At 58.3% G+C, this 16640-nt stretch overlaps 7 protein-coding genes across 7 annotated transcripts; 2 read left to right on the top strand and 5 right to left on the bottom strand.

The window, feature by feature from the left end:
- Window positions 1-187: 187 nt before the first annotated feature.
- BKCO1_300092 (uncharacterized protein) lies at window positions 188-646 on the top strand (the record flags this gene model as incomplete). The annotated part of the gene is made up of 3 exons (XM_020274257.1): window positions 188-271; window positions 406-544; window positions 612-646. 3 exons carry the CDS (start codon window positions 188-190, stop codon window positions 644-646), a joined length of 258 nt encoding a protein of 85 aa, XP_020134505.1.
- Window positions 647-972: 326 nt separating this feature from the next.
- Window positions 973-2212, bottom strand: BKCO1_300091 (tryptophan-trna ligase; the record flags this gene model as incomplete). The annotated part of the gene is made up of 3 exons (XM_020274256.1): window positions 973-1641; window positions 1719-1799; window positions 1859-2212. 3 exons carry the CDS (start codon window positions 2210-2212, stop codon window positions 973-975), a joined length of 1104 nt encoding a protein of 367 aa, XP_020134504.1.
- Window positions 2213-2555: 343 nt separating this feature from the next.
- BKCO1_300090 (protein hob3) lies at window positions 2556-3575 on the top strand (the record flags this gene model as incomplete). The annotated part of the gene is made up of 5 exons (XM_020274255.1): window positions 2556-2568; window positions 2624-2794; window positions 2856-3003; window positions 3059-3117; window positions 3181-3575. The coding sequence occupies 5 exons, from the start codon at window positions 2556-2558 to the stop codon at window positions 3573-3575; spliced, it is 786 nt and encodes a 261-aa protein (XP_020134503.1).
- A 3942-nt stretch (window positions 3576-7517) lies between these two features.
- Window positions 7518-8054, bottom strand: BKCO1_300089 (60s ribosomal protein l33; the record flags this gene model as incomplete). The annotated part of the gene is made up of 3 exons (XM_020274253.1): window positions 7518-7623; window positions 7706-7826; window positions 7964-8054. 3 exons carry the CDS (start codon window positions 8052-8054, stop codon window positions 7518-7520), a joined length of 318 nt encoding a protein of 105 aa, XP_020134519.1.
- A 1517-nt stretch (window positions 8055-9571) lies between these two features.
- Window positions 9572-11325, bottom strand: BKCO1_300088 (d-3-phosphoglycerate dehydrogenase; the record flags this gene model as incomplete). The annotated part of the gene is made up of 4 exons (XM_020274252.1): window positions 9572-9682; window positions 9733-10329; window positions 10393-10795; window positions 11006-11325. 4 exons carry the CDS (start codon window positions 11323-11325, stop codon window positions 9572-9574), a joined length of 1431 nt encoding a protein of 476 aa, XP_020134663.1.
- A 1024-nt stretch (window positions 11326-12349) lies between these two features.
- Window positions 12350-13992, bottom strand: BKCO1_300087 (nucleosome assembly protein; the record flags this gene model as incomplete). Its single annotated transcript, XM_020274251.1, has 5 exons — window positions 12350-12400; window positions 12465-12781; window positions 12830-13546; window positions 13792-13871; window positions 13946-13992. The coding sequence occupies 5 exons, from the start codon at window positions 13990-13992 to the stop codon at window positions 12350-12352; spliced, it is 1212 nt and encodes a 403-aa protein (XP_020134664.1).
- Window positions 13993-14577: 585 nt separating this feature from the next.
- BKCO1_300086 (sucrose transport protein) lies at window positions 14578-16640 on the bottom strand (the record flags this gene model as incomplete). The annotated part of the gene is made up of 8 exons (XM_020274250.1): window positions 14578-14755; window positions 14819-15011; window positions 15066-15500; window positions 15547-15662; window positions 15727-15916; window positions 15981-16052; window positions 16115-16452; window positions 16510-16640. The coding sequence occupies 8 exons, from the start codon at window positions 16638-16640 to the stop codon at window positions 14578-14580; spliced, it is 1653 nt and encodes a 550-aa protein (XP_020134635.1).

Raw genomic sequence — 16640 nt, 5'->3', positions numbered from 1 at the left:
GCCATGATTCACCCCCCACCAACGGCCTGTCACTCGTCCAAAGGGCGGCCAGTCACGACCCAGTGCGGCATATATAAACCACCCTTTACCAACCTCTTCCAGTCCCTCATCCACCACCAATCCCTCAACCAAACACACTCGCTTCAAAAACCAAAACCCCAATCCTTCCACACACCAAAAACCCACAATGAAGTTCTTCACCGCCGTCGCCATGACCGCCATGGTCTCCTTCGCCGCCGCCGCCACCCAGGCCGACATCCCCGACTGCGCTGTAAGCCCGCCGCCGCCGCCCCCCCCCCCATCCAAACCACGACCACGCTTCCTCTTTCCCTTCCCTAAACCCCCCACTTCCCCGTCCCCCAGCACAAACAACATCAGCTAACCGGTTTTTCCCCCCCCTTGCAGAAACCCTGCGCCGCCGCCGCCGCCAAGAAGGTCGGCTGTGCCGCCGACGACGTGAAGTGCGCTTGCGCCCACCAGTCCGACATCCGCACCGAGGCCGCCAGCTGCGTCATGGAGAAGTGCAGCTCCGACGACGCCGTCAGTACGTGTTTGAACAACCCCCCCACCACCGCCCGAGAAGACATGCTGACGCGGGTGATCAACGACAGAGGCCGCCAAGGTCGCCTCGGATCTCTGCAAATAAGCGAGTTGTTTTCCGGGATGCCTCGACGCTTGGAATGGGAAGGAAGGACGGACAGAGTGTGTGCAACAAGAACGAACGGAAATGAGTCAGCAGCCTCTCTCGTGCTGCATGGGCAGGTTGAGCATATAACACGTAGTAGTGCATAATCTATAATTCTGTGAACACCACGATAAGCCACCACCCACATTGACGGCGTGAAAAGGAAGAACTTGTGATGATAGGCCATAAAAAAAGAAAGAAAAGGCAAAAAAAAAGAGGATTGTCAGTTGTCATCACACGTACCTACAAGCGGTATGTTCTTCAGTATACCTGCCTCCACTCCGCCCTCAGAACCCCACAGCATCCCTCACCATCCTCATCGTCCTCTCCGCGCTCTCCCTCGCCTTCCTCGCGCCCTCTTCTCCAACCTCGTCCAACGCGGCCTCGTCCAGGATCAGCTCCCGATACCGCTCCCTGACGGGCGCCAAGCGCGCATCCACCACCTCCACCGCCCGTTCCTTGAGCGCCCTCATGCTCAACCCCTCGCACTCCCTCGCCAACCCATCGCAATCCACCCCATCGCCCCCCGCGCCGAGATGAAACATGATCTCGACCAAGTTGGACACGCCGGGCCGGGTCTCGGGGTCGTACGACACGCCGTCGACGCTGTCCGTCACCGCGGCCCTGAGCTTCTTCGCGATCGCGTCCCTGTCGTCGGTGATGAGGATGCGGCTCTTGGGGTTGGGGTCGCTCTTGGACATCTTCTTGGTCGGCGCGGCGAGGCTCATGACGCGGCGGGCGGGCGAGAGGATGGTGCCGGGCGGGACGAGCACGGTGCGGCCGTGGGCGACGGCGTGGTTGAAGGAGCCGGCGCACTCGCGCGCGAACTCGAGGTGCTGGGCTTGGTCTTCGCCGACGGGGACGTGGGTGGCGCGGTGGACGAGGATGTCGGCGGCTTGGAGCACCGGGTAGGAGAACAGGCCGAGTTTGGGTTCTTTTTCGGCCGAGGATTTGCTCTGGAGTAGGAGAAAAAAAAAGGTGTCAGAGTACAGCGCTGGCGCTGGCGCTGCCAGAGGGAGAGAGAGTTTTGTACCTTCCACTGGGTCATGCGTGACAGGTAGCCCATCGAGGCCTGACAGCTGAGAATCCACATCAATTCCGAATGGGCTGGGACCTACAAAGGTGCTGAATCAACGACCCAATTCAGGTTCCGGCATGGTGACGCGCGCGTACAGCAGACTGGTTGAAGATGATGGAGCGTTTCGGGTCAAGACCGACGGCCAGCAGGGCTGCAAGCATTTCCTTGCGCCATTGCCGCAACTGCCTCGGATCCTGGCGGAGGGTGATGGCATGCAGGTCGACGATGGAGAAAATCAGGGTGGTGCTCGGGACGGCGTCATTTTGCAGCTTGACCCATTGCTGCAGCGCGCCCAGGTAGTTGCCCAGGTGCGGGATGCCGGTGGGCTGGATGCCCGAGAAGATGACGCCCGGCCGCGAGGGCGAGGCGCTGGACGACAGAGGGCGGTTGGCTGTCAGCGCGGTGCGGAGGCGGCGCGGGAAGCGGCGCGGCGCAAAGGTTGAGGACATGAGGCGGTGGGTTGATGTTTTTGGCGGGATGCGGGCTTCGGGCGAGAGCGGAGCTTTGGCGATCGGCGTGCAAGCGTCATGCCAAGACGGCCGCCGGCAGCCCAGGTTGCGCAGCCATGCTCGCACCTCCCACACAGCCACATCACCACCCAAGCCCACATCTCTGTTGCGCGTCCTCTCGCCGCTTCGCCGCCCTCGTCCGCCGTCGCCGTGCCTTTTACCACCGCGCCCGCTCCGCTGCCGTGCGATTCCGGAACATCCTCTCAAGCGCCCACTTTCAGCCCCTCAGTCGCGAACCCGCCTCCGCCCAACACCACCCCCAGACTCCCGCCAGGCCGCCAACATGTCGTGGTCCGGTACGGGAACTCCTCTCCAAAGCCGCCTCCCGAGCGTGAGCTGACTCGCTTTCAGGCTTCAAAAAGGGCGTCAACCGGGCGACGACCCAGGTCATGATGAAGACTGGCCATGTCGAACGCACAAACGACCGCGACTTCGAGACCGAGCTCCGCCGCTACCGCACCATGGAGTCCGCCGCGAACAAGTTGCAAAAGGAAGCCAAGGGATATCTCGATTCTCTGCGAGGTTGGTCTACCATCAGCCAACAAAACAGTGACGGCTGAGCTGACGGGGGAATGCGATGCAGCCATGACCGCCTCGCAAATGCGCATTGCCGAGACCATTGACGCCTTCTACGGAGACGCCGGTGCGAGGGACGGCGTGAGCAGAAGCTACAAGGATGCCGTTGCCGACCTCGACGCCGAGACCATCAAGGCGCTGGATGGCCCGTACCGGTACGCATGTTTCGCAAGTCCTGCCCAACCAGGGCCCCCACTGACACCGTTGCAGGACCACCGTTCTCGAGCCCATTTCACGATTCTGCGCCTACTTTCCCGAGATCAACGAATGTGCGTAGCCGACCTCCGCCCTCCCCCTGGGCGCAACCGAACTGACACGACTTTCCGCCGCAGGTATCAAGAAGCGTGGCCACAAGCAGACCGACTACGACGCGATGCGCGCCAAAGTGCGCAAGCTGACGGACAAGCCCGACAAGGACCCCACGAAGCTGCCGCGCGCCGAGAAGGACGAGCAGCTGGCCAAGGCCGCCTACGACCAGCTCAACGAGCAGCTGACCAACGAGATCCCCCAACTCATCGACCTGCGTGTCCCCTACCTCGACCCCTCCTTCGAGGCCCTCGTCAAGATCCAGCTGCGCTTCTGCGCCGAGGCCTACTCGCGCATGGCCCAGGTCCAGCAGTACCTCGACGCCGACGTGCGCGACCAATACGCCAGCGGCCAGCTGGATGCCCGTGTCGAGGAGGTCCTGCAGGAGATTCGCGAGTTGAGTATTGCCGGAACCGTCTAATCTTGGTCTCTTTCTTTCAAACCCTTAGCGCGCGGAGCTAGGGAAAAAAAAGATTTGTGGTGTTTTGTTGGCTTTGTTGCTTTGCGTTGGGGTCGAAGAAATGCCGCGACATGGCATCTGGGAAGGTCCTTGTTTTTTCCTTCTCCGCATTTATACCGACGCGAGAGGATTCCCACGATTTTTTTTCCTGGCGTTGTATTTTTGTTACTGTCAAGCATAGGCTTAGAGCATCTTGTAACCACACCTGACAGGCATCGGCCTGGATATCAAATGTTTTCCTGCGCCCCATCATGACTTTTCAACCCTGTGATTCCTGTTCCGTCATTTGAAGGGTCGAGTGTCGAGAGAACTGTTCCATGCTCTACAGAGGTTCCCGGAAGTTGCATTGGTGGTTGTGTCATCGGCTGCTCTTGGAGTAGCACAAAGCAGGACGAAGCAGGACGAAGCAGGCCAGAGTACACTTGCGAGGTCTCTGGAAACTTTGGTACGAACCGCCGGCTCTGAGGAGGGTGGTTTGGGTGATCTGAGTCATGGCCGTTCGACTTGTTGGATGATCTGTGAAGCGGAGAAAGGCTGACTCGTAGCAGTTTGCCTCACCGGCTTCAGATGCATCCAAGTTGGGTGAGGGTCCGACAAACCTGGTCCAGATCGCATCTTCCTGTGAGTGCCTTGACAGTTTGGAGGGAAGACATGGTACTGTCACCAGCTTGGTGGAGAGCGTTCAGGCTTGTACTCGGGAATCGAAGCTGAGAGTGACCGGCAGCCGTGGCTGTGGCGGACGAGGTGGTTCGTTGGTAGGTGTCGAAGGTCAGTCAGGGTGTCACGGAGTCGGAAAATAAGTGGGAAGGGGTCGTAGAAATAAGGTTGGGTGGTAAGTTGCCGCAGTTGCTCAGGAAGGAAGGTACGGAGCTTGGCATGGTCAAAACAACCACCTACCGGGTGCGGAGGTCCAGCAAGTTTGACAATTGTGCAAAAACTATTTGCGCGCTCTCGCATGCCCTTGGGGAATAGTCTGGAAATTACAGCATGACATGTTCGCAGCGGTGTGCACTAGATTCGTTGGCTCGCTGACCCGTAAGGGATCACTACTACACATGTTGATATCTTCTTTGCTCTTGCGATTGCAAATCGTCGTCGTCGGAACTGGTCAGCTCGTGTGGTGGTTTGCGGCTTACGTCATGCAGCCCATCTCTCACACCTTTTTCCGACGGCGCCTACACCACCGTACGAAGGCCGCGAAGTCGGCATTTTCTCCAATGCCTACGGGCACACTCTCCAAGCCTCCAAGCCTCCAAGCCTCCAAGCCTCCAAGCCTCCAAGCCTCTCCGCTGGAAATTGCATGTGTTTTGTTCGTATCTGCTCGCCCGTGCAGTCTGTGGTTCGGCGCATGTCGCGCAATCCATCCAGACTCTGCCAGCAGTGCCCTGGAAACCCCCAAGCCTCATTTTCTCCCAGACTGCACTTTGCCCTTGATACCCATCGCTCTCCGATTGCAAAGAGGGATGCTTTGCGTCTGGTCTCTGAACGAAACCGATGCCGGCCAGCCGCGTAACGTTTTCGCCAAGTCTCGCCCTGCCTCGGCCCCACCTCAGCCCTACCACTCGTTTCACCGAGACTTCTCTAGCTTCCCACGCTTGCACCAGACAGTTTGGCCCGCCCTCTCGCTCTCCTGCCACCCAAAAAGCTGCCCGCGCACCGTCCGCGCCCGTGCTCCGCAACTGTCGCCCGCGCCGCCCCTCCCGCCGCCCGTCACTTGGCAAAACACGGCCCATGCCGCAAGCAGACCCGAACCTGCTGCCGCAGGCCGATAGAGCAGCCCTCAGAGAACAACCGGGCAAAAAGAGAGTGCTGGGGGGCCTCTGCGAGGCCCAGACTGAGCGTCTGGCGGTGCTGGGAATCGAACCCAGATCGCATCGGGTCCGTATGTGAGTTCTATGGCTCTAGAAAGCCCAGAAATACACCACAACGAGGCGTGCTGCCTTTACACCACACCACCGTGTTGTTCTTGATAAGAGGGAGTCCGCCAGGTCAAAATATGGCCGTCAGAACTTTCCCGAAGGCTGGGGTGCACGGTTGGGATTTCCGACGTTTTCCGACGTTTTTCCGCAAAACGGGGACCACAGAATCGTTCTCTGGGCCTCAAAGATGGGGGGTAGGTACGGGGGAAGCCGGTACGAAGCCAGTTTCTTATGTAATGATAAAAAATGGTTGGTCCGGGTGTCGAACTTGAGTGCAGTATTGACGGGTTGAACGGCCATATAAAGGCTCAGAATTTAACACGCACATTCTACGGCCGGTTTTCAAGATATTGGCCATCAGGAAATGTAAGAACCAAGCTGGATACTCCACAAGAGGCCTCCGGTGGAGGGAGAGGCACGTAAATCGTCCTCAGCTTTTATTCCACATTGTCCCGGGAACACCAGGCTGCAGAACGAATTATAGTATCACAACATCAAGGGAATGACACAAAAACAGGTCTATGAGGCCTATACAAGTCTACTTTTGTGTGATGATCGAAAGGGATGGTGGGTTAGGGGTTGGCGGAGCGTGGTTTGGACTTCGCGAACACGGCTTCATGCATTATCCCAGGGTTTGTATGCATTAAAGGTATCGGGAATTCCATTGCAGCTCTACCTCGACATTTGACTGATACGTTCATACTATGGTCGGACGCGGACCAATTCGGTGAATCAATTGCACAATAGGCACATTCGATATAAAAGTCTAAACTACACGTTATTCTTTATTTTGGTCGTTTTGTATATTATTTTATGTATTTTACACGTTTCTTCTATATTCCTTCATGTATTTTCGGCTCACGTGTACGTGTAAGACGATAGAAAAATATGAAGTGCCGTATGATTTGCACGTTATTATGGCGATTTTGCCCGTAGTGCCTAAAAACAACGTAGGACATCATGCGTAGGCTACCGTGTGTATAGGGACTCTTTAAAAGTTCGGTTTTCCCGAAGGCCGCCATATATAAATTTAACTCCCCCCAACCAGATTTTAACCTCCTCTGGGGAAAGCTACTTTTTCTCCGTCGCTCACCTCAAATTTATGTGTAAAATAGTAGGCAAACTCGGAGAACTCGCTGGCATCCTATACCTATATTACCATCTACCGGTCTTACCATTCACCGTGGTGCCTTGCCACCCACCAGCCACCAGCCTCACTAGCCCACCGGGCACACCACCCCCCTCCCCCCCGGGGGCGGCGGATAAGCACCTTATACCTCGAGTAATCGTTACCTACGAGGACGCCTTATCCGCCTACTTATCTACCTCTCGTAGTGTTTATGTTGGTGTATTATGCGCGGCGAACCGGTGGGTAGTAATAGGTATAGGATGCTGGCGAGTTCTTTGAGTTTGCCTACCATTTTACACATAAGAGATGAGCGACGGAGAAAAAGTAGCTTTCCAAGAGAGGGAAGGGGGGGGGTTTCAAATTTATGGCGGCCTTCCCCGAAATATGATCAGGCAAAGAGTCCAGACGGACGGGAGTCATGACCGCCGACGATATGGCAATTATCAAAATAGAGCTCTAGGGAGCTTGCCAATGAGAGAACGTCCATAACTCTCCTTGTTTCTCTTCATCGTCATCACGAAGTCACATGCGAAAAAAAAAAGGTGGTGGTGGTGGTTGTGGTACTTTCGTTGAAAAAATCCCGATTGTCCAAATTCAGATTGCAACTTTTCTTCGGTTTCTTGCTAGGAGCAGATTGACACAGAAAGAAAGAGAGAGTTGAACCCCAATTTTGTTTTTTTGCTCTATAAATCAGTGGCCCCCCATATGTTCCCTTTCCCAGGGACATTCGGGTCGCACTGTTCTCTTTTTGAATGTGACGAACCAGACCCCATCTCCATCACTTCATCCCCCTCAAGAGCAAACTTTCGCAGGACGAGCAAAGAGGCATACCTCCCGTTGAGAAAGAAAGATCGCTTATATCGAAGAGGGGTAGAGCATGATGCGGACGGAAGCACCGAAGGACTTGGGGGGAAGGTTGTTCCTGAACTGGGCGCGGACGACGCCGGAGTTGCCGTGGGGGCTGCGCGAAACCCGTTAGTCTGGGATGGATTGAACTTCCCCGGGGGCCAGGGTTCATCAAGGAAGACGGAGGAAGGGCTTACCGGGTGACCTTGCCCCAGATGACGCGAATCTTGGTGCCGCGGATCTCCTTGTTGGTGCGGTAGACGAAAGCGACGCGCTTGCCGTTGTAGAAAGCGGCCTCCTCGGAGTTCTCGACGCCCTCTGCAGTTTTTGTCGATACGAGTCAGCGCTTCCTGTTCTCTGTGGCCACGAATTCCGCTCCCTCCTTTGTTATATTCTTCTTTCTTGTGGCTTTCCCGGCTCATGATTCCGAGGGGTTTTCGGTTGGAGGATCTTACCAATCTTGATCAGGCTGGTGTTGGGGTTTTGGGTGTGCTTGCCGCGCTGGTAGCTGAGGTGGCGGCCCCTAAAGTTGGAAAGTCTCAGCATGGTCGTCCATTCGTTCTTTGCATATGACAGCGATATAAAAAAAAAAACAAGAAAAAATCAGAGCGAGGCGAGCACAGAACGGCGTATCCGAGAACGAGCGAAGACTATAACCGTGGATGTAGCCGGGAATGGCCAGGGAATTGTCGGGATCGTCTTGATCGCAGGCGCGGACGCGGTGGGGGCATGCTTGGACGGCAGTAGAGGATCCGAAGAGGGTGGCCACACGACGATAGCTTCCCATTCCCGCACCATAGCCCATCTACGAGCGAGAGCGCTTTCCCATCGTCGATGAGAGGAAGACTCGCGAGAATTTTGGAAGTGGGGAACGCGCTTGATGTAGCGGAGGGGCATCGCCAAAGAAGCGTAGTCCACACATCGCAACGGCACGCCATCGGCAATCATCCAGCATGTCTCCCCTTCCGGCAACTCCATCCTAGGGCGGGGTCAAACGCTTTTACGGAGGCCGATCAGGATAGACGAACGCAGGGTAAACTCAGGTGCGTGGGTATGCCGTAACTCAGCATATCGGGCCTCCGAAGGTTTTCCCCGCCACCCTAAGTGCCTACTTGTCGTGGAGTCGACCTTTGTGGCGCGGCGGGGCGATTTGTCGGTCGATGATTGTGTGGTGTTGGTTCGTTCAACTCGGTCGGCCGGTCTCCACGGGCTCCGTCGGGGCTCGCGGAATGTTGTGTGCGTTTGGGAAGACAAATGGAAGAGGCTCACTTACTTGACGTAAACTACAAACGATCAAAGTCAGTTCAAAAGTTCCAAAAGCGACGCACTTCTTCGACAGCGGTTGCAGCATCCGTGAGCGCGCCGTCGCAGGGTGTGGTCAGAGAGGGCGTTTCGCGGCGCCTCCCGAATTTTCGACCTGCAACGGCGACGGTGCCGGTGGAATTTCGAAATCGCACAAAGAAAAGGAGGAGAGGAAAGACGTACGGCGGTTGCTGGTCTCGGAAGGCATTTTGTCGGTGGAAAGGTGCCGATGGGGATCGTTGTCGGAGGGGTTTGGTTGTCGTCGTCGTCGTCGCTTCGTCACATCGCGAGTGTGCGTTTCGGCGCCCCAAGTGTTTCTGGTGTGGGTTCCACGCTCGCTCCAGCCCTCCGGGTCACGTGCGCCACGCTTAGCCGAACTTGGCCCGTGGTGACCCTGGCAAGCACAGCTGCTGCCCTTCGCATTCCCAGCTTCCAGACGCTTCTCATTGTGAAACATTAACTTCATTGAGACTATGTGCATGAGCGGTGCTGACATCAACAGAATGAACGTCTTCTACGAAAAAGCCAATCAGGCCCAATCCCGATTCAACCCCCTACGTAGTTTTCCCTCACGTCTTTTTGTCCCATCCTTTTTTGACCTACCCGGCCTTGATTGTGTTTTTTTTGCTTTGTTGAACGCCTCCCATGCAAAGATATGATCCCAGCTTTTTGTTCTACCCAAACGGAAGAACGCCATGTTGAATGCTCAATGCGCTTGCTCTGTTGCCAGAGACCCTATGCGCCAGGAAGAATACTTACATTTAATAGAGAACACGAGTCCTGATGTTGGACTGCAGGTCCTCGAGCTCCTGGTACAGAGCCTTGATCTCCGCCTCGTTCACGTCCGAGATATCGGCAATCAGGTAGGCAACCTAGTTTCCATGTTAGTCAAGGCTTTGGGTGCAGGGCTAGAACGTCTTACCTCGCCCTTGGCGTCGACAGTCTGCTTGTCGATGTTGTGGTCACCAAGAATGTCGTTCACGCGACGCAACACACCAGGAATGTTCTTGTGGATGAAGCAAGCACGGACGTGGTTGGGCTCATCCATGGTGAGCGAGCGCAGCGCAAGCTCGGGCATGTTGACCGACTGGAACGTGTTGCCCTCGTTGACGTACTTGGTCAGCGCGTGCGCCACCTCGATACCGATGGCGCTCTGAGCTTCTTCGGTGGAGCCACCAATGTGGGGGGTGAGGATGATGTTCTTCAACTTGCCAAGATCCTCCGCCCAGGGGTTCAGCTCAGCGTTAAAGTAGGGGCCGTTTCCGGCGGGCTCGTTGGGGTAAACGTCAAGCGCCGCGCCGGCGATGCGCCCGCTGCGCATGGCGTCAACCAGAGCAGGGATGTCTACGACGCTGCCGCGGCTGGCGTTGAGGAGGTAGCTGCCGCTGCGCATCTTCGCAAGCTGCTCGGCACCAATCAAGTTCTTGGTCTCGGGAGACTCGGGGACGTGGAGCGTGACAAAGTCGGCGCTAGCAAGGAGCTCGTCCAGGCTGTTCACTTGGCGGGCGGTGCTCATAGCCTGTAGTTCAGGTCAGTCGGCGAAGTCCGTCTGGCCCGCGTGCCCGCAGCATGAGTCACTTACCATCAAGTTCACCACATCGTAGTAGATGACCGACATACCCATGGCCTCAGCCATGACCGACAGCTGGCTACCAATGTGTCCGTAGCCAATGATACCAAGCGTCTTTCCTCTGATCTCCCAGCAGCCAGCAGAGACCTTGTTCCAAATACCATTGTGGAGCTCGTTGGAGCGGTCACCCAGCTGCCTTGCGAGGGCAATGATCTCGGAGATGATCAACTCGGCAACACTGCGCGAGTTGGAGAAGGGCGAGTTGAAGACGGCGATACCATTGCTGGCGGCGTATTCGAGGTCGACCTGGTTGGTGCCAATGCAGAAGCAGCCAATGACAATGAGGTTCTTGGCCTCCTTGAGCACCCGTTCGTTGAGCTTGGTCTTGGAGCGAATGCCAATGACGTGCACGTCCCTACGATGTGTCAGACCCAATGCAAGTCTCCTGATGTGCCCACAGTTCTCCGCGCTCGCGGGCCGTCACGAGCACTGCGCGAAAAAATGTCTGTGTCCGATGCCGGCAGCCAGGCGGCTGGGCAGCGGCGCGGGTGGCTCGAAGCCCTTCCACCGCAATGCATTGCTGCGGACGCGCTCGAACGTGGCGGCGGAGGGAAGTGCAGCTTACCGGATCTTCTCAATGAGCTGATCCTCGGGCAGCGAGCTCTTGACGAACTCGACCTGGTAGCCCTGGCCCTGGAGAATGTCCCGTCCGGTCTGGTTGACGTTCTCCAGCAGGAGGACTTTGATGTCCTGGGTCGCAAAGGGCTTGAGGTGCTTGGTGCGAGCAGCCGAGGCCATGTTTCTCGCTTCGGCGCCATAGCTGGAGGGCGGCGAGTGGAAGGCACCGGACGGGCTGGTGGAGAGGTTGAGGGTGTTGTGGACGGCGCTGGCGAGCGCGTCGCCGTGGGCGGGAGAGCGGCCGGTAATGTCAACAGCGGGCGTCATGGTGGTGGCAATGGTTGTGGTGAAAGAAAGGCGTGGGTGGAGGGCGACAATTAAAGTGCTAGGTAGGTTGACTCAATCGCGGGGCGCGTCATCCGACTCCGGGCGCTCAAAAAAGTTCTCCGCTGAGTCCGCCCCCGTTCCCGTGCCCTTCGCCGCATGATTCGCATGGCCCGCCGCCGGTGTCCGGCCTGCGCCCCGTCGCCGACCACTCGGCATCATCGGCGCCATTGTGCCATCGTGCGGCCGCTTCCTGCCACGCTGACGCTGACGCATTGTTTTCTCCGGGTGGTTGGGGCTATTGGCTAGCATCCAGGAGGCGTGCGCCTCGCCGGTGACGTGCACTGCTGCTGACCGAGGCCGGCGGCCCTCACGACGCTTCCCGCCGGATGCGCACCGTTGCCGCCGGGCAATAATCCTGCTCGCTGCTCTGTTCAATCGTCTGGTGCGAGGACATAATGCATTAAAATTCAGTAGACCAATGGAAGCCCGCATCTGGTGAGGAAGGGACGACGACTTTCCGTTGTCTCTAACAAGCTACGACGACTTTTTCTGTGCTGTGAAGAAACCTCTACGCTCCGCCCGAGAGATTAGATGAACCTGCCTGCCGCCTCCGCTGCCGCCGTCTGCAAGCATCAACATGAATAAGGGAAAACTACAACAAAAGACACCCTTGCCGCAAAGCGCCCGGTCCTCCTGAAGTGTGCAGAGCAATCTCGACCTACTTATCTAGCCGAAAATGAATCGCCGGAGCACGAAGGGGAAAAACTGCAACCCGAATAGCCTACAAGCCTCCATGATGCCCCGAGCTGTACCAAGGAAGGTATGGGGATGATCGTGGTGCTGCATGAAATGTCTGTTGCCAGGGAATGAACCAAATGGGGTGGGAGGATCGTGAGGGGGGAGATGCCGTCTACATCCGATGCCGTTAATGCAGCTCGCGAGGAGCCATAGAGGAGACAAGAGAAGATGACCTAGGCGGCGCGATGTTCTAGGCTACGGTCGAGCTGTCGCGAACGCCCAGCCTCTAGCTCTGCTTGCACTCCGCCGCCTCCTGCTTCGGCTTCGAGCCGTCAGCCTGTGATGAAAGTTAGTTTTTGGTTCGATCGGTTGCATTTTGCTTTTGGGTGAGCGCGGCATACCTCCTCGTCCGACTCATCATCCTCGTCCCTGTCGTCGCTGAGGTCGTCCTCCTCCTCATCGTCCTCGTCCTCGAACTCGCCCTCGTCGTAGTCGTCGATCTGCTCGAACTGGAGGGCCTCGCCGGTGAACCAGTCGATGGCGCGGGGGATGAGCTTCTCCTTGATGTCCTCGCCCAGCTGGTAGTCAAGCTCGAGGCGCTCCTCGATGTCCGAGGAGATGTCGTCATCCTCGTCGGAGGGTGCCTTGGGCGGGGAGAAGAAGTTGAAGAACGACTCAGTGGGCACCGTCTTCTTGACAACGCGGGTCTGCTTGGTGTCTGGACAAGGGTTAGCCAAGCCAGCATCTCAGCGTCAGTGCACCTTACTCTTGTTCCTCTGCTTCTTGCTCTCAACGCGGACGGTCAGGTCCTTGCCGGGCAGCCAGTCGATCTTGTCGCCCTCGGCATGGTCGTAGATGAAGTCACCCTCGTAGCCGTTCTCCTCCTGGTAGTAGTAGGTCTTGGTGATGGTCTTGTTGCTGAAGAACTCGTTCTCGTTGAACTCGAAGATGAGGCGGAAACCGGGCTTGTCGAGGTACTCCATGCGGATATCGGTCAGGGACTTCAGAGCAACCTCATCGCGGTCGGTGATCATCTCGGCAAGGGAAACCTGGTTCTTCATGGCGGACAGCCAGAACTCGGGGATACCCTTGACGGGTTCGGTGGGCTCGGCGGGCTTCTCCTCCTCGGCGGGCTTCTCAGCCTCCTCGTCCTCCTCATCGTGGATCTCGCCGGCCTTGACCTCCTCCTCACTGGGCTCCTCCTGGCCATTGACGATCTTGGCACGCTTCTGGTACAGCGGAGTGAATTTGGCGAAGTACTTCTTCTCCAGCTGCAGGACCTCTTCTTGGAACTCGGCCTCGAGCTTGGAGTGCTCTTTCTGGACGCCCTTCAGGCCGGCGACACGCTTACGGACATCGGTGGGAAGGGACTCAATGTAGCCGGACGAACGGCCGACGAGCGAGCCAAGCTTGCCCTGGATCATGGACACGAGCTGGGGGTTCTGGGCGAAGATGGACGCGGCCGTGGCGCGGTCGAAATCCTCTGGCGGGGTATTAGCCTCGGCGCGGGAAAAGCAGCGGGTCGCTGGCGCAGGCGGTGTTTTGAGCAGCGCTGCGGGCTGCTGCAAGGTCGTCGGCGGGCCATGCGTGCGTCGGGACAAGTGGCACTTTGGGGCTCGTCACGGAGGCGCCAGGCAGCGGCAAACGGAGGCGTTGCGGCTGCTCGACGTGCCGGCGCAGGCCCGCAGCGACGGGATTTGCAGCGGACGGGTGTAGGGGCTTGCTCACCTTCCTTGATGCTCGCGACGCCAGGCTGCTGGGCGCGCGAAGAGATGGGGGCGGCGTTGGCCGGGGTGTTCTGCGGCGTACTGAGAAGCGAATCGTAGTTAGCGGCCAGTGTCGTCGCCATGGCTGAGGTGTTGAAAGGAGCAGTGAGACGTACGGCGCGATGGCCTGGTCGGCGCGCTTATTGCGGATGGGCTCAGACATTATGCGGGTGGAATTTGCTGAGCGCGGGAAGAGGGTGGGAGAGAGGGAGGGGAGCGGTTGAGAGTTTGTTGGACGTTGGGTGTTCCGTTGTGGACTTGGGGCAAGACGCCTGCAGTTTTTGCCGCCGCTAAGCTAAGAGAGCCCGCGAACAATGCGCGTCCGTCGGCGCACTCACCTGCCTCCAAGCCACGCTGCCCCCGGGTCGAGCGGCCGGGTCAGCGAGCGAGCATCCCTACGCCTCCGCGGCTGACTCACAGTCCGCCCGGGTGGGTTTCTGCGCGCGCCAGGCCAACGGCCTGCCCAGCGTCGCGCCGCGTCTATCGTGGCACTGCATGAAACACATCACCGCGCGCGCAATTGGACGCCCGCCCTCACCGATTCTACCTGTCTACGGGTATCGCTCCATGCAAGCTCAACAAGAATGCTGAAATGACGCCGCCCCCCCGCGGCCCGTCCGCCAGAGCCGCGCACAAAACGCCGTTGCGGTTGCCGGTGGCTCCGGCCAGACACGGGTAAACAAAAAAAAAACACATTCGCAAAGAAAAATACGCCCCGTCGCTCCTGCGCTCGTCCCCGCCCGCATTCCTACTCGATGTACCTCAGCCTGCTGGTCGCGTAGGCGGCCCCTGCCGCAGACAGAGCCCCGATAAACAAACACACGGCGATTGCATTCGGTCCGTCTGTAGGATGTGTCTCGGCCGGATGGGCCTCCTTGGCCAATTCTGGGCTCTTGCCTGGCTCGAGCAGCGAGAAGACGGCCCAGCTATAGCCGCAGTGGTCAGCTATCGATAAACGCCCGCAGTGCACGTTTTTTTCGCGCCCTTACCTGATGAAGGTGCCGACAAACTGTGGCAACGTCGTGTACAGGTTCAGGATGCCGAGATAGACGCCGGATAACTCGCCACTCTCGCTCCGCGCTTCTCCATGCGCCCCTGTGGACCCCATCTCGATGGCACTGTTCGACAGGCGCCTGTACCCGTGTCCGTTGGCTGATGCGGACGATCCTAGCCGGTTGATCTCTGCTCCGACTGTCAGACGCCCGCAGCAAATCCCCATGTGCGCAAGTCACTCACCAACGCCCATGAAAGTAAATGGAGCCCAGCACGTAATCGCCCACGGAACGCCGCAGATCGCGACGATCGTGGTTGCATAGCGAAAAGAGTCGGCGAACGGCGCCAGCAGCATGGAGCAGGTGAAGATGAGATGAGACACCTGCCACGCCGTCAGGAGCGAGGGTTTGTTCTTCTCTACCTTCTCCATCGCCGACGCCAGCCCGGCTGGAGGCCGCGGCGTGAACTCTGGCTTCTCGTCGTCCGGCTTTCGGACCAGCCACGGCAGCACGATGGAGCCGACAAAGGTGATGATGGAGAACACGATCAACGACAGGCTCCCCACCCGGCCGATCTGTCCAAGTGTATCCTCGGACGACCGGGCGTCCACCGGCGCATCATAGCGAATCCAAAGCTCGCCGACCCAGGTCGTGCTGTAGAATAGGAAGGGGAACCAGCCTGCAACAATTAGCTCGGGTTTGGGATAGGAAGGGCTGCCACGCACCGATCCACGCCCAGAACTGGACCCAGCAGATGGCTGCGATGCGGGGTGGCAGATTCGTAGCCGTCTTTAGTATCTGAGTGAATATATCTATCGCACCCACGGCGTCGGGCTCTTTGCTATTTTTACATTGGCCGCGTTAGCATGTACGTAGTTGCGCGTAGCTACAGCGGCATGGCTTACCCGTCGTCCGGAAGCACCTTTTCTCGCACAGCCCACGAAGTAATGCCGACGCACAAGCACAGCACCGCTGCAGCTACCACGGTGAGCTGTTTGAACTGCGTGTCGCCAATCAGCGTGCCGAAGATGCTTCCGAGGTCAATGGCCCCAGCGGCGTAGCCCAGCAGGGAGCCGACGGCGACCATACGGCTAGCTGATGTTGATAAAAATAAGCACACATCATCTCACGGCTGGCGCGGCCACCAATCAACACTCACCCCAGGCTGATCCGATCTGCTGCTTTGGGATAGGCAGCGTGTCCACAACAAGACTTCTACTCGACGCTTGCACTGCGACACGCCAGCAAGGTTAACACCCCCTCCCCGCTGCCAGCGACGGGAAGACGACATACCGGCATTGATGGCAAAGTCAATGACATAGATGCACGCCACGGCCAGGGCGACGGTGGCGCGCTTCCGCGCCTCGCCCTCGGCAACGAGGCAGGAGACGAGCTCGGTGGCCCAGCCCATGGCCAGCAACGCGAGGGACACGACAAAGGCACCGCCTACCATAAAGGGCCTCCTCCTGCCCCACTTGGACCTGCTCCTGTCCGCGATTATACCGACTATCGGCTGCATGACGAGACCGGAAAGGGGACCGGCGATCCACACGAGCGAGACGGTGCTTTTGGCCAGGCCGAGGGCGAGCAGGTAGGGCGTGCAGTAGGTCATCTCAATGCCCCAGGTGAACCTGCGACGGCGGTTAGGCTGGCGGTCTGGGGCGGGCGTCGGGGCCGCTGGGGCTTACTGGATGCCGATGAGCGAGGCCGTGAGGTAGGCCATGCGCGCAGACTCGGAGGAGCCCTTGATGGCGGGCGTGCCTGGCCGCGGCGCGGGGGGCGAACGGACGCCGGCGGGCGGGATTGCTCCTGTGGGCAT

The sequence above is a fragment of the Diplodia corticola genome (assembly GCF_001883845.1).
Source record: "Diplodia corticola strain CBS 112549 chromosome Unknown scaffold3, whole genome shotgun sequence".
Classification (NCBI taxonomy): domain Eukaryota; kingdom Fungi; phylum Ascomycota; class Dothideomycetes; order Botryosphaeriales; family Botryosphaeriaceae; genus Diplodia; species Diplodia corticola.
This window is presented reverse-complemented; position numbering and strand designations above follow the sequence as displayed.